Genomic DNA, 15,637 nt, shown 5'->3' with positions numbered 1-15,637 from the left:
GACTGCTGCACAGAAGACAGGATGGTGCCGAAAGGCAAAAAGAGTGCAGCCCACCGCTTCAGTGATGTGTCCCTTGAGTGGCTTTTGAACGCCATGGAGGCCCGCCATGATGTCCTCTACCCCCGCTCTGGCCACAGGATGGACAGCTGCATCACCAATTCAGCATGGGAGGTGGTGGCAGCAGTGGTCAGCGCCAATGCCCTGCAAAAGTGAACAGCCACCTAGTGCCACTACAGGATGAATGGTTTCATCCATTCCGCCAGGGGAACACATTCTTCTCATCACTCTCACAGATCCATCATAAATCCACAGGGATCTCACACCTCAAGGGACAACACCACTAACTCTCACACATACCCTCACATATCCATCAGCCTCATACCCTTGCGAGCTCGCATCCTCATCCTGTCCGTGGCTCCACTCACGACACAAACATTCCATGCAGTGCCATGTGTCCTGATCAACCCTCTCCATTTGTTTTCATGCAGGAGAAGCTGGCTCACAACAGCAGGAAGAGGTCCCAGACAGGAGGGGTGGGGTGGCCCATATTAGGCCCCTCACTCACTTTGAAGAGTGTGCCATTGCATTGGCTGCTGAGGACATGGGCCATGCCTCTGGTGACAGTGAGGTCGACGGCACACACCCTTGTGAGGATTCCGCACCACATCATCCCTCTCTCAACATAAATGTGGGTGCTCTCTCTCTCCTGCTTTTGACTGCACTGTCATGGACTACTTCTCTCTACTTTGGTTCACAGGGAGCTCTGTCAAGCGATCAACACTCTCAGCCAGCCAGTCCTTCAGCTCCATCCAGGTCCTTACCTCCAGCCAAGAGGGCACCTCCTCCATTGAAGAGCCGTGACAGCGCTTACCCACACCCTGCACCAGCACAGTGACACACACCTCGGTGGGACCTAGATCTAGAGCAGGTTCGGGTTCACAATCTGGTGGTCACCGCACGGACACATGTCCTCAGCAGGAGGAGGCAGATTCGGTCAAGCTCCCCAGCACACGGAGGGCTGGTGGGGAAGAGGCATCTTTGAGGTCCGAGTCAGATGACGAGCCTCTGGATTTAGCCTTCCAACTCATCCTGGAGAGTCAGCAGAAGGTGTGGGAACATCACACAGAACTATCAGAAGCCCTCAAAAGAGTGGCATGTGAATCAGAGGAGTGTGTCTGCCTGCTCTCTGTTGAAGAGCTGCTCAACATGTGCATGTATGAAGGTCTCCAAGGGGTGGATGGCAGACGCCATGAAGACCCTGGTCCAGCAGAACACAGATGTGTGCAGACCTCCATTCCATCATGGGAGCCATGGGTGAGCTTCTGCACCTCGGGGCATGGGGGTAAACGTGGCACCTCGACATCCCTCCAGGTGCTCCTTCCCCTCAAGGAGTCAGGCTAGGGCCCCCAGGCACCTGAAGGGAGGAGGAGCGGCAGCTGGCCACCCCTGGTCCATCCACTCAGCAATCTCAGAGGCTGTCCTCTCCCTCCAAGTCCTCTTTGCCTGTGAGCCCCTCAACCTCGGCCTCTGTCACCATGGAGGGAGCAACTGGCCAATGAGTGATTCTGGAGGGAGAAGTGTGTGTGTGGCAGGGCCTTTCAGAACCTCGTGTAAGCACTCTCCCACGCCTGCGGATCCTTCACATATCAGACTCAACTCAATGTCCTGAGCATTTTGAATGCTGCTTGCTGGGGTTTGCTTTCAGTTGTCCATCTGAGCTGACCTGCATCTCCGCCGACCCAATGATAACACTCCGATGCAGCACCTGTCATTTCACTTTCGATTTAGACCGCATAGTCTTGATTCACTTTTTCATAAGCTTCCCTATCTTTTCCCCTCCTCCAGTCACCCATTTCCTTTCCCCCCATCACTGTTGATCTCCCAGGCATCACCTCTGCCCCTGCTTAGTCCTTCCTCCTTCTGACTCCTTCAGGTACCTTTACTTCTCCTGCCACCCTTAGTCCTTCCCCCCTGACTCTTTGCTCCAGCCTTACTCTTTCCTCCAGCCTTACTGCATCCTCCAGCCTTACTCCCTCCCCTCTCTGCGCTCCTTCCACCCCACTGACTCCCTTCCCTCTCCAAACTCCTTCTTCTGCATAGACTCCCTCCCCTCTCCAAACTCCTTCCTCCATCTGAACTCCTTCGATTACATCTTCCACACCCACTTAAACCTACCTCCCTAGTTGTCGTCTTCTCCTGTTACCCCCTCCTCTACCAATACAACCTCCCCTGCTGACACCATCATTCCCCCCCTCCCAACCTCACCGCATCCTGACACCTTCATTCCTCTCTCCTAATCTCACCCCATCCTGACACCTTCATTCGCTCGCCTCCCAACCTTACCCCATCCTGACACCTCTTCCTCTCCCAATCGATCTAGACCTTCCTCTCCCACCCCCCAGTACATATTCCTCTCCCAAACACAGCTGGACCTTCCTCTCCACTCCCTCGACCATCATCCGTTGGGGGCAGGCCCTCAACGGTGACTTTCCAACTTCTGTGAGCTGCTTTGCAGCAGAATCCACCCATGAGAATCCACCCAGCATGTCATGGACGTTCCTCCAGTGTGCGGTTGATGTCGGGCTCCAGCATCTTCTGCTCCTCAGATGTCCGCAATGTGAGCAAGGCCCTGGCAGTAAGTCACGACTTCTGCATGTCACACCTGTCAAGACGTGTTCTGCATTGGTGTCCAATCATGCCAACATGGACAGGCGATCTAGCAGGGGGTGGATGATTGCGTTGGGCTGGCCTTATAATGAAATGCAGATGTATCACAATGAGGTTCCCTACGTCTGATGGCAGGGAACGCGGACCACCATCGACGGGCTGAGCGGACGATCGCAAATTGGTTTCACGACGCCATGAAACCGATTTCTGGCTTTCCCACCATATTGTCTGCTCATGCTGCTGAGCACGCCCAACACTAGCGGGCATGGATGATTCACTCCCATTCCTCATTTAATAGAGGCTCCATAAGTTGGAGATGTGGATCAACAGCACTTACAGCTGGGTTGAAAATTGACAATCAACGTATGTACTGAAACCACCCTTCAGGTAATGCTAGCTAGCTGCTGCTGTGCAAAGCTTAGCATTTTCTCACTCACTCAGCTCATGATGAACATCTGTCTTCAACAACTGGCTAAATATTGGTTTCAGTCAAAACTTGCTGCTCACCTTCAAATAGTGTCACACGATCTTTTACATCCGTCTGAACAGTCAAGATTGTGCTTCAGTTTAATGATCCATTTGAAAGAGAACACCTCCTCAAGCACTGCACTGAAATGTCAGTTACATTGGACAGAATTTTGCCCTCGGATAGCGGGCGGGCCCCACCGGCTTGGCGGCAGGCGGACAGCCGACCCCCGCCACTGAAATGGGGCCCGCCGCTATTTTGAGTGGGCGGGCCAATTAAGGCCCACCCAGCGGCCTGCCCGACAGGAAGTGCTATGCACTTCCTGTCCGGGGTGGGGGGGGGGGGGGGGGGGGTGCAGGGATTCCCCAACTGTCAAAGTGAGTTCTTTTGCACATGCATGCGAAAGAGCGCACTGCTCCCTGAGGCAAAGTCCTGTCTCAGGGAGTTTAGTGAATGGTAAGTAAAGTCTAAAAATAGATAAGTATTGAAATTATTAACATGTCCCCTTCATGTGACAATGTCACACGAGATGGGGCATGTTAATAATAAACACATAAAATTTATTACATGTTTAAAAAACGGACATGAAACTTCATCCCACCAGTGGATGAAGTTTCATGAATAATCTGGAGCCCGCTGGGACTCCTGGCCTGCCCGCCAGCCTTCAACTTGGACAGGCAGGTCTTTAACTATCTTAATGAGCCTGTCAATGGCCTCAATTGGCCACTGACAGGCCGGCGGGCAGACAGTTGATTTCGCTGTCCGCCTGCATTCCTAGAAATTTAAAGGAACCAGGATGAAGTCGGGGATTCCTCCCAACGTCATCCCACATCATTTTCCCCTCAGCGAGCAGGCCCCGCCCCCAAATCGCTGAGGGGAAAATCCTGCCCATTATGTACTCAAGTCCTGCCATGAGGCTTGAACTCACAGCCTTATGGCTCAGAGTCATGATTACTGCTATTTAACCCATTTAGTAAATGGTATTAATTTGCACAGAAGGATGGGAAAATCAAAAAAATTAGTATTTGCCAAAAATCCCTGAATTCTCATTGCAACATAATATCCATGCCAAAATAATTCTGTGCTGTTTGAAGTGTATGCTTCCTCCAGAAATAATACAAAAGTTTCCAAGTGAACTTGCCTTTTCTGTTGAATATAATTATTCATAATCATTAAAGAGAAATACTCAGTAGTTATGGATATTTCAGCCTGGTGCAACAAACTCATGAACTCCAGAAAAGACAAAAATTAAAAGAGCCAATCTTTCCTCTATGTCAGGGGTGGCCAAACTGCAGCTCGCCAGCCACATGCAGCTCTTTTGCAGATAAAGTAGGGCAGTCATTAAGGCAGGGAGATTAATCTGGATCATTCTGATGAATCAGGCAGGACCCTGACTTGGCATGCAGAGCCACCGCATCCATCAGCCCAACTCCAACCTGACTGGTCCAGCCCGATTTCTGTGGTTCGGCCACAATCCGAGTAGCTGCTGCTCACACGTGCAGCCTGCAGAGCACCTTCCTGCACTGGATTGTCTTCTCGGTGCCTCCTTGGCCGTACGAATCGATGCCACTGGATTGGGGTGAGGGGGCCAGAGGGAGACCGAGAGCTGGGTGGAGGCTAGGGGTGGGTTTGGGAGGAGGCCAAGAGTGGGGCCGATGATGGGGGAAAGGGAGGGGGACCAAGAGCAGGGCCCGGGTCGGGGGTGGCGGCTGAGTACAGGGCCGGGGAGAGGAGAGGAGGCAAAGAGTGGGGATGGGATGGGTGGGAGGCCTTGTGGGGCCAGGAGTTACATAAGAGCATAAGAGATAGGAGCAGGAATAGGCCATTCAGCCCTTCGAACCTGCCCCACTATTCGATAAGATCATGGCTGATCTTCTACTTCAACACCATTTTCCTGCATTATTCCCATATCCCTTCATAATTTAATATGTAGAAATCTGTTGATCTCTATCTTGAACATATTCAACAACTGAGCCTCCACTGTCCTCTGGGGCAGAGAACTCCAAAGATTCACCATCCTCTGAGTAAAGAAATTCCTCCTCATCTCAGTTCTAAATGACCTGCCCTTTATTCTGAGACTGTGTCCCCTGTTTCTAGACCCTTCAGCCAGGGGAAACATCCTTCCTGAATCTACTCTGTCGAGCCTTGTAAGAATTTTGTATGTTTGAATGAGATCATCTCCAATTCTTCTAAACTCCGGAGAATAAAGGCCCAGACTATTTAATCTTTCCTTAGAAGACAATCTCTTCATCCCAGGAATTGCATTCCCTCTATGGTAAATATATCTTTCCTTAGGTAAGGAGTCTAAAACTACACACAATAATCCAGGCGCAGTCTAGTCAAGGCTCTATATAATTGCAGTTAAGACATCTTTACTCCTATACTCAAATTCTCTTGTCATAAAGGCCAAAATACTATTTATCTTCTTAATTGCTTGTTGTACCTGCATGTTAGCTTTCAATGACTCATGAACAAGGACACCCAAGTCCTTTTGAAGTTCAACACTTCCCAGTCTCCCGCCATTTATGAATGCTCTCTATTTCTGCTTTTCCCACCAAAATTTCCCTACATTGAATTCCACCTGCCAAATTTTTGCCCACTCGCTTAGCCTCTCAAAATCCCCTTGAAGTATATTTGCATCCTCCTTACAACTCACACTTCCACCTAGTTTGTGTCTTCTGCAAACTTGGAAATACTACCTATAATCCCACATCCAAATCATTGATATAGATTGTGTAAAGCTGAGGCTCAAGCATTAATCCTTGTGGTAACCCACTAGACACAGCCTGCCAACCTGAAAATAACCCATTTATTCCTACTCTCTGTTTTCTATCCATTAACCAGTTCTCAATCCATGCCAGTATATTTCCCTAATTTCATGTGCTCCAATTTTGTTTAGCAACTTCTTATGTGGGACCTTATCAAAAGTTTTCTGAAAATCTAAATATACCACATCTACCGGTTCCCCCTTACCTATTCTGCTGGTTACATCCTCAAAAAAATCCAACACGTTTGTTAAACATAATTTCCCTTTTATAAATCCATCTTGACTCTGCCCAATCCTGCCATTATTTCCTAAGTGTCCTGTTATCACATCCTGTATTATAGATTCGAACATTTTCCCTACTGATGTCAGGCTAACAGGTCTGTAATTTCCCGTTTTCTCTCCCCATCCTTTCTTAAACAGAGGGATTACATTTGCAACCCTCCAATCTGTGGGAACCATTCCAGACGCTACAGGATTTTGAAAGATGACCACCAACGCATCTACTATCTCTGCAGCACTTCTTTCAATACTCTGGGATGTAACTCATTGGGTCCAGGGGATTTATTACTTATTTAAACTAATATTAATATCTTGCAGTTCCTCGTTTACACTAGTCCCTTGATTCTCCATTATTTCTGGGAGATTTAGGCCCCTACTGCCACTTCTTTCCACTTCAGTTCTTCTACATCCGGTCAAGGTGGAGAAATTCAGGTCGGGGGAGGATGGAGTAGGTGGAGGGGATGGGTAAGTGTGGTTGAATGGGGAGGGAGGGCATGAGTGAGTGAGTGGGATGGAAGGGAGGGTATGAGTGAGTGAGTGGTATGGGAGGAAGGGCATAAGTGAGTGAATGGGGATTGAGTGGGGAGGGAGGGCACATGATAGTAATAAAAATGTGTCTGTAAAAGTTGTCTGTGTCTTGTGGCTCTCGAATGTCTAGAGATTATCATATTTGGCTCTAAGTTCAGAAAGTTTGACCACTCCTGCTCTAAGTTTTAGTGTTCTAGAAACAGGTTAGCTTAAATGTTAGGTCATCAAGGTATCAATTATTTGGTGGCTGCAAACAAAAATATCAAAACCTTACCTCCAGTAAACTAGCACTCCTACGAGAAGAATCAAGCAGACAAAAGTCAAAGCTGAGACAACCACCAATGGAATTATCCATTCCATCTTGCTGGAAGGTGAATATGGTTGTGTGGCCATACTTGAAGATGACCTGTCTTCTGCATAAAACCAGAAATAGGGGGAAAATAAAAATATAAGAATTAAAAGTTAGAATAAAATTTATTGGATACATATAGTGTGACAATATAATGTAAAACAGCATGATCTTGCCCTATAATGAACAGCAGAAACCATCTTTTCTGTGATTCTTACAGAATTATAGAGTTGCAAAGCATTATTCTTGTGATCATACAGGTTTAAAATGCAATAAAAATAGCATCTAGATGATCACCATAATTGTTCATATAAAATATTGGAAACTTCAAAAATAACCAAATGCTATGCAACATCTAATGCTATTTTCTATTTAAATAAAGTTTACATCACTTTCCTGTAAGGCTGCATTAAGATGTTAAGTTCATCTTCGGAACAGACAATCCAAGGGTTAAAGGATAGGCAGCAACAGATGCAAGCTTGCACAGTTCTCATTTAAAATCAGAGCCCTTGACCACTGATGGAGCTAGAATTTATGATGAAGGTGCAAATGAGGCAAGGTCAGTGGTAAATTTCCACGGTGTATGAATGCAATGATTGACTGACAATTCTCAGTGTACCTGGCATCCACCAGCAAGCAGGAGTCAAATAGTACACATAGGAATTTGGCAGCAAAATATTTTCTCTTAATTTTGTGTACTTTTATTTTACAATAATTATCCATAAAGGCCTAACATTCAAAACCATAAGATGAACATGTTTGCCCCTGGGCTCTTTAATTGGAATACATCAACTCTGCAACTGAACTAGAACTACAATATCTGTTTTTCAATTATCTTTCAATATTTCTTTCTGGTTACATGAAAAGGATGCTATAATTTCTAAATCTCGCACAGATACCATAATTTAGATATATGTGGCTGCAAGGCAAGCCACGTACCTTGTTTGAGGAACTGAATTTAACTTCTACCTGTATTATATTTCATCCATATAGCATCCTTTTCATTGTTAAAAATCCTGGCACTTCAGTCTTGAGCAGACTTGTCATTTTTTTATGGAAGGCCTGAATGAAATCTCCAGTATACAAATGTATTTCCATATATACATATGTATTTTAACCTTTGGCAGAATTCCTCTAATTTTATTTTTATTGTGTGTGAGACTTCGGGTGTCTTGAAACAGTAATTAGTATGCTTTCATATTTCACACTCTGTTAATAAGCTTTGCTTTTCTATTGAACAAGACTGGCTTTATAATAAACTAATGTCATGATTACTTTAGTCACAGAAAATGGTTCATCTTCAAGGACTAAGGACATTTTGGAAGAATTTGTGTTTTAAAAGACACTGCAACTAAAAGGGTTAATGCAGGACTCTGATTGCTAGAACTGCCCTGGGAGTCCTCAACATCGCCTCCGGACCCATGAAGTCTCTTGGCATCAGATCAAACATGGGCAAGGAAACCTCCTGCTGATTACCACGTACTGCCCCCCATAGCTTATGAATCAGTGCTCCTCCATGTTGAACATCACTTGGAGGAAGCACTGAAGGTTGCAAGGGCTTCAATGTCCATCACCACGAGTGGCTCGGTGGCACCACGAGTGACTAAGTTGCCCAAGTCCTAAAGGACATAGCTGCTAGAGTGGGTCTGCGGCAGGTGGTGAGGGAACCAACAAGAGGGAGAAACATACTTGTCCTCATCCTCACCAACCTGCCTGCTGCAGATGCATCTGTCCATGACAGTATCGGTAAGAGTGACTACCGCACAGTTGTTGTGAAGACGAAGTCCCGCCTTCACATTGAAGATACCCTCCATCATGTTGTGTGGCACTGCCAATGTGCTAAATGGGATATATTTTGAACAGATCCAGCAACTCAAGACTGGGCATCCATGAGAAGCCGAGGCCATCAGCAGCAGCAGAACTGTGCTTGAGCACAATTAGTAGCCTCATGGCCTGGCATATCACCCACTCTACCGTTGTCATCAGTCTACTCTCGATCATCAGTGAAGTAATGGAAGGGGTATTCAACAGTGCTATCAACAAGGTACTTGCTTAGTAATAACCTGCTCACTGACACCCAGTTGGGGTTCTGCCAGGGCCACTCAGCTCCTGACCTCATTGCAGTCTTGGTTCAACCATGGACAAAAGAGCTAAACCCCTGAGGTGAGGTGAGAGTGACTGCCCTTGACATCAAGGCCACATTTTACTGAGTGTGGTGTCAAGGAGCACTAGCAAAACTGAGTCAATGGGAATCAGGGGAAAACTCTCCACTGGTTGGTTGGAGTCATACCTAGCACAAAGGAAGATGGTTGTGGTTGTTGGAGGTCAGTCAGCTCAACTCCAGGACATCACTGCGGGAGTTTCTCAGGGTAGTATCCCCGGCCCAACCATCTTCAGCTGCTTCATCAATGACCTTCTTGCCACCATAAAGTCAGAAGTGGGAATATTCGCTGATGATTGCACAATGTTCAGCACAATTTGCAACTCCTCAGATACTGAAGCAGTCCACGTCCAAATGCAGCAAGACCTGGACAATATCCAGGCTTGGGCTGAGAAGTGGCTAGTAGCATTCGCACCACAGAATTATAAGGCAATGACCATCTCCAACAAGAAAGAATCCAACCATCGCCCCTTAATGTTCAATGGCATTACCATCACGGAATTCTCCACTATCAACATCCTGGGGTTTACCATTGACCAGAAACTGAACTGGACCAGCCATATAAATACTATGGCTACAAGAGCAGGTCAGAGGTTCAGAATCCTGCGGCAAGTAACTCACCTCCTGGCTCCCCAAAGTCTGTCCATCCTCTATAAGGCACAAGTCAGGAGTGTGATGGAATACTCCCCACTTGCCTGGATGAGTGCAGCTCCCACAACACTCAAGAAGCTTGACAATGTCCAGGACAATGCAGTCCGTTTGACTGGCACCCCTTCCACAAACATTCACTCCCTCCACTACCGACGCACGGTAGCAGCAGTGTGTACCAGCTACAAGGTGCACTGCAGAAACTCACCAAGACTCCTTAGGCAGCAACTTCCAAACCCATGACCCCTTCCATCTAGAAGGACAAGGGCAGCAGACAGATGGGAACACCACCACATGGAAGTTCCCCTTCAAGACACACACCATCCTGACTTGGAAATATATCGCTGTTCCTTCATTGTCGCTGGATCAAAATCCTGGCACTCCCTTCCTAAAAGCATTGTGAATGTACCTACGCCACAAGGACTGCAACGGTTCAAAAGGCAGCTCATCACCCCCTTGTCAAGGGCATCTAGGGATGGGCAATAAATACTGGCCCAGCCAGTGAAGCCCACATCCTGTGAAAGAACTTTATAAAAATTCCTAGAAAAAGCATCCTTATACAAGAAAGGGTAATTAAGCAGTTGTAAAAAAAACCTGTATACTTCTTGACTCGGGTGAACCATGTACAAAGGGGGTCACACGGGTTTAATGGCTCTGAAAAAAAAACCATGCTTTGACGACTGTGTTTTAAAAGGTGGATTTTGGTTTTGCATTGAGAAGAGGACCAACTGCTCGAGAAGGAAGACAGCAGCCTTTTTGCAGTCGAGAGGCAGTCATCGGCTGGAAGTGAAGGTAACCTGCTCCTAAGTTGCTACGTGCTGGGATAGAGTAACTGTGAGTGTTCCTCGAGGCTGCCTGAGAAGCAATGTCAGACTCATTGGGCAGAATTTTCATGTCAGTGAGCAGGGGTGGGGACCGCTCACTGACATATAAAATGACACGCGGTGACGTCGGGCATGTGTCCCGACGTCACTGCGCGTCATTTAGACTTCCAGCTCGGCGAGCGTGCAGCCGAGTCAGCTGCGCACTCACCAAACTGTCAAAGGCCTATTAAAATCTGTTTAAAAACTAATTAAAATAGTTAAATGAACTGCCTGTTCAAACTTAAGGTTGACGGGCAAGTGAAGAGCTGAGGTGGCCTTCGCATTTTTCATGGAACCTCATCCACAGGTGGGATGAGGTTTCATGAAGTTTTTATGAATTAAATAAAGTTTATCATAAAGTTGCTTGACATGAGTGCTGTTTCTTGACACTATCACAAGAGGGGACATGTCTTAAAATATTTTCTTTCCCTTATTTAGCTTTTAAAAACTTCAACTAACTTCTTAATCTAGTTTCCCAATCAATCTGAGCCATCTCACCTCTCATACCTCCATAATTGGCTTTGTGTAAATTTAAGAGATTTCTGCGCTCTTTCGCACGCATGTGCAAAAGAGTACAGGCCCCAGCTTAGGGAATCCCCCCCAGCCTGCACAGCGCTTCCGGGTGTGTGTTACGCTGGGTGGGCTTAATTGGCCCGTCCACGGAAAATGGCGGTGCGGATCCGATCGGAGGCACCAATCAGGTTCATGCCCGCTCCCCCGTGAAGGGGGGAGAATTCTGCCCATTGTTTGTTTCGCGGATCAGTGCTGAGAAACCAACTGTATAACCTAGATGTCAAATCAAGGACTTCACCATCTATCTTTTGCCTTTGAACATTGACTTTTAACCTTTTGCAGAATTCCTCCATTTCTATTTTTATTTCATTGGTGTGCATGTGTGTGTGTGTGTGTGAGAGAGAGAGAGAGAGAGAGACTAGGGTATCTCAAAAGAGTAATTAGTATAATTTCATATTCCATACTGTATGTTGATAAGTTTTGCCTTTCTATTCAACAAGATTGGTTTGATAATAAATTAACAAGTTTGTTGTTTATTGAAAGAAGCCTGTTTAAAGTCTTTTTAATTCTGGGTAATAGTAGTAAAGGTAAATAATTGGCTACTTTGGTGAGTGAATTGAACATTTAAACTAATGTTGCAACCTGTGGAGCAGTGGAGCTACATCAACTGCGCAATCCTCCCATCCTGGTTGTAACAGCAATAAGACAGGGTTAATTAGTAATCTTATAACAAATTTACACAAAGCCAATTATGGAGGTATGAGAGGTGAGATGGCTCTGATTGATTGGGAAACTAGATTAAGAGATATGATGGTAGATAAGCAATAGCAAACATTTAAAGAAAAATTCATTATTCTCATATGGCACAATTTCGAAGTAGAACAGGGAAGTTACTCTGGGTCCAGGTCAATGCTTATTCCTCAATCAATGTAATTAGCATATTGCTGTTTGTGGGAACTCTGCTGTGCACAAACTGGCTGCAGTCTTTCCTACATTACAACAGTGACTAAACTTCAAAAAAGTATTTCATTGGCTCTGAAGTGTTTTGGGATGTCCTGTGGCTGTGAAATATGTCTTCTTTTTGCCTCCTTGTTAAAGCTTAGCAGCTGAACACACTGCTTCTGAACCAGTTGCAGGGAGAAGTACTCCCTGAAGATCCTGGGTGGCTATGACCTCCTGCTTACTCCAGCTATTTCACAAGAAATTACAACTCTCTTTGGAGACCTCAATATGTTGTCATCACCAAACATAATGCAAGTAATGTTTTTATACTACTTAATCTTGCATTGATTCTCACTATCAGTGAACCAAGATAATGTTTTAACCAATCTGTTCCACATACTGTTGAAGTGAAAGCATTCTACAACACAGCACAGTTAAAAGAGCCCATGACTAACACATTCAACATAGGACTAAAATTTTTGTGACCAATATAATTCATTTGGATTCATCGTTATCTTCATCTGCCTCAGAATTCTCTTTGCTATGTGTTATTTCGAGGATTCTGCCTTTCTGCTTTGGGCAGTTCAGCTCATAACGATACTCTGAGTCACACCCGAAGAACCTATTAACCGTTCCTTGGGCATTCCTGGGATTCATTCAGCTTTTACTGCTGCTCCAAGACGAAATTATGCTATAATAACCAGCTCTGCTAAAGGTGCTTTCATCCTCATTGCACCTCTGTAACCTTTCGATTCTCTTGATACCTGCGTCCCGTATCAGGACCATTTCGACATCTGGCAATCATTGTGTCTTCCATACTTTGTGTCACCATGGAATTTCCTATTTGTTCCACCAAAGCTGCAGGAAATGACTGTTTACTAGGAAAATTTTCAAGGCAGCAGATATCTGATCCAGCAGGCAATCTCTTTCTGAGAACCAGGGACCTGCCTATATGTGATACTATAGCACAATCCAGCAGTTTAAGTGCTGGTACTGAACCAGGGATCCCTAATTCGAATTTTACCAATCTTTAAAGTCCATGATTTATTTGTCCATTGAGTAAATCACCTGTTTTCCAAAATCTATCAAAAGCTGATGAATGATAATATTGGAAGCAATCTTTGCTCAGTCTTACATTTATTTACAGTGTTAATCATCACAAGCATACTCTTCCTAAGTCACCCACACCACACTTTCAATAAGCGACTCTCTGTGTATACTCAAATAAACCAACAGTTAATGCCCACCACCTGCATACAATTAAACACAATCAATATACAATTAACACTCGTCACTCTAGTTAACGCACTCTCTTAGACATGCACAGCTGAACATGCATTCAGCTGCACAAGGAGCCCCCTCCTGCAACCCCGGCACCCCATCCCCACTATTTAAATGTATCACCATACAACTTGCTTTTGGTTATCTCTTACTACGACAGAGTTAGCGGAAGTACTGGTTTGTTGAAGGAGTTGTGAAACAGTGGTTAAGTCAGCGGGGAATGACGCTGGACATCGTGAAACTGTTACACGTGTCCTGGCCAGAAGCCAGGAAGGAATATATTTATATATATCATCCTGGTTACTTTATAAACTTATTACTTTTTAAAAAATGGACAAATGGCTGGACTGAAAAAATGGCTGCAGCTGATCACATGCTGGTTTCTGGTTGCTTCTAAACTGTTACAATGGACAAAGGCTACCTCATCCTGGAATGTGGCTTGTATTGTATAAACATTTCAGCCAAGCCAACACAAAGGATTCCTTGATGATTAGTCTGCACCAGCCAGCTATGGACAAAAGTAGAGCTATTTCTGACTCCCAATCTCCAATGTTGTGCTAATGACCCCACCGTTACCTGCTCCAAAACACAATGGGTTCCAACCAGGCACCTCATTAGCTGAATTGTTCGACCCAAAACTACCCTATCAAATGACTGATACTTGAATTGTTTGAATTCCTTTAATTATACACTTCTTGAATTTTATCTTCATTCCCTGTTTGATCTCAGAAGAGAAGCAGGACTCCAGGTAAGCAGCCTGCATCTGTTTACCATTTTATCATCTAATAGGTAGCAGCAGAAAGAGCTCTGTCCAGGTGAAATACTTGGCCCTCATCTATACTATGGGGAGAATTGTGTCCCTGTTGCGGGGGCTGAGCGGGAGTGGGCACACAGCCGATTGCCGCCCGCGATCGGCTGCGCACCGCCATTTTACATGGGCTGAACGCTCCCTGTGCAGGCGGGGGGAGGAGGGAGAGTCAGGACATGCGCTCTTTTGTGCATGCACGCGAATGAGCGCAGAAATCTCCCTGAGGCAGCTCCATGCCTCAGGGAGATTAATTTGATTATTATTATTTGAAATAAAGAAAAAAACTCATTCAGACATGTCCCCTCATGTGACAATGTCACATGAGCTGGGGCATGTCAGTGAATTTTAATAAAATTTTTTATTCGATTCATAAAGCCTTCATGAAACCTCATCCCACCCGCGGATGAGGTTTCATGATAAATGCGAAGGCCGCCTGGGCTCTTTGCCTGCCCACCAATCTTAAGGTTGGACAGGCAGCTCTGCTAAACCTTTTAATTGCTAGTTAGATAGCCTTAATAGGCCTTTGACAGTTCATTGGGCACACAGCCGACTGTGCTGTATGCCCGCTGAACTGAAGATCTGAATGATGCGCTGTGAGGTCAGGAAGCATGCCTGACATCACCGCGCGGCATTTTACACAGCGGTGAGCGGGGTCCATCCCCGCTGCCAACCAGAAAATTCAGGCCTGTGAACTACTGGAGCATTGGAAATTCTGTTTTTTTGCCTCAAGATTAATTCATCTCTACATGCCTTCTTCCATCGTGGAATTCCTCATTTCTGGAAAGTCGGATCACCCTGCAACTGTTCAGCCCGGTAACCTCTGAAGGACTACGCTACTGGACTTTTCATTCTGGACTCTGGGCTCAGGTGAAACCATAACTCTTATTTTTATTGTGGTCTTGCCCTGTATCACTTTCTTTCCCTTATACCCCTTTCCCGCATTTTGTTTGTGTAAAATAAACCAACCTTCTTATTTTACCTTATCTCGAGTTTGCTGCGGAGTTATTAGTATAGAATTGGATAACTCCAAAACTGAAGGGGTAGGGAAAATACACCACCACTTGTAAAGGAGGAAATCAAAAATCAAAAACGCCTTTCTGTTTACGGTTGGGTCATGAGAGGAGAAATCAGGGCTGTTCAAATTAATCCCCCTCCGATCTGTAACACGTGCTTCTGAATGGTCTCCACATGTTACCAGACATGGGGCTATAGTTGCAGTTCCCCTTGGACTTATCAGAAAGAGATGGAGCAGAGGCAATAAAGATGAAAACCTGCTTACAGAGGGTGGAGGCGGAAAAGTAAACAGGAGACCATAGCCACCCAAGATCTTCAGGCAGCACTTTTCCCTGCCATTTTATCAGTACT

At 45.6% G+C, this 15,637-nt stretch overlaps 1 protein-coding gene across 1 annotated transcript in view; it reads right to left on the bottom strand.

Moving 5' to 3' along the window:
* LOC121279750 (receptor-type tyrosine-protein phosphatase gamma-like) overlaps positions 1 to 15,637 on the bottom strand; it is a 783,231-nt gene that overhangs the window by 130,264 nt on the left and 637,330 nt on the right. Inside the window, exon 13 of the mRNA XM_041191026.1 lies at positions 6,982 to 7,120. Within this exon, the coding sequence (XP_041046960.1) occupies positions 6,982 to 7,120 (139 nt within the window). The remainder of the gene's footprint in view (positions 1 to 6,981; positions 7,121 to 15,637) is intronic.

The sequence above is a fragment of the Carcharodon carcharias genome, chromosome 7, assembly GCF_017639515.1.
Source record: "Carcharodon carcharias isolate sCarCar2 chromosome 7, sCarCar2.pri, whole genome shotgun sequence".
Classification (NCBI taxonomy): domain Eukaryota; kingdom Metazoa; phylum Chordata; class Chondrichthyes; order Lamniformes; family Lamnidae; genus Carcharodon; species Carcharodon carcharias.
Note: the sequence above shows the minus strand (reverse complement) of the source record. Positions and strands in the feature narration are given on the sequence as shown.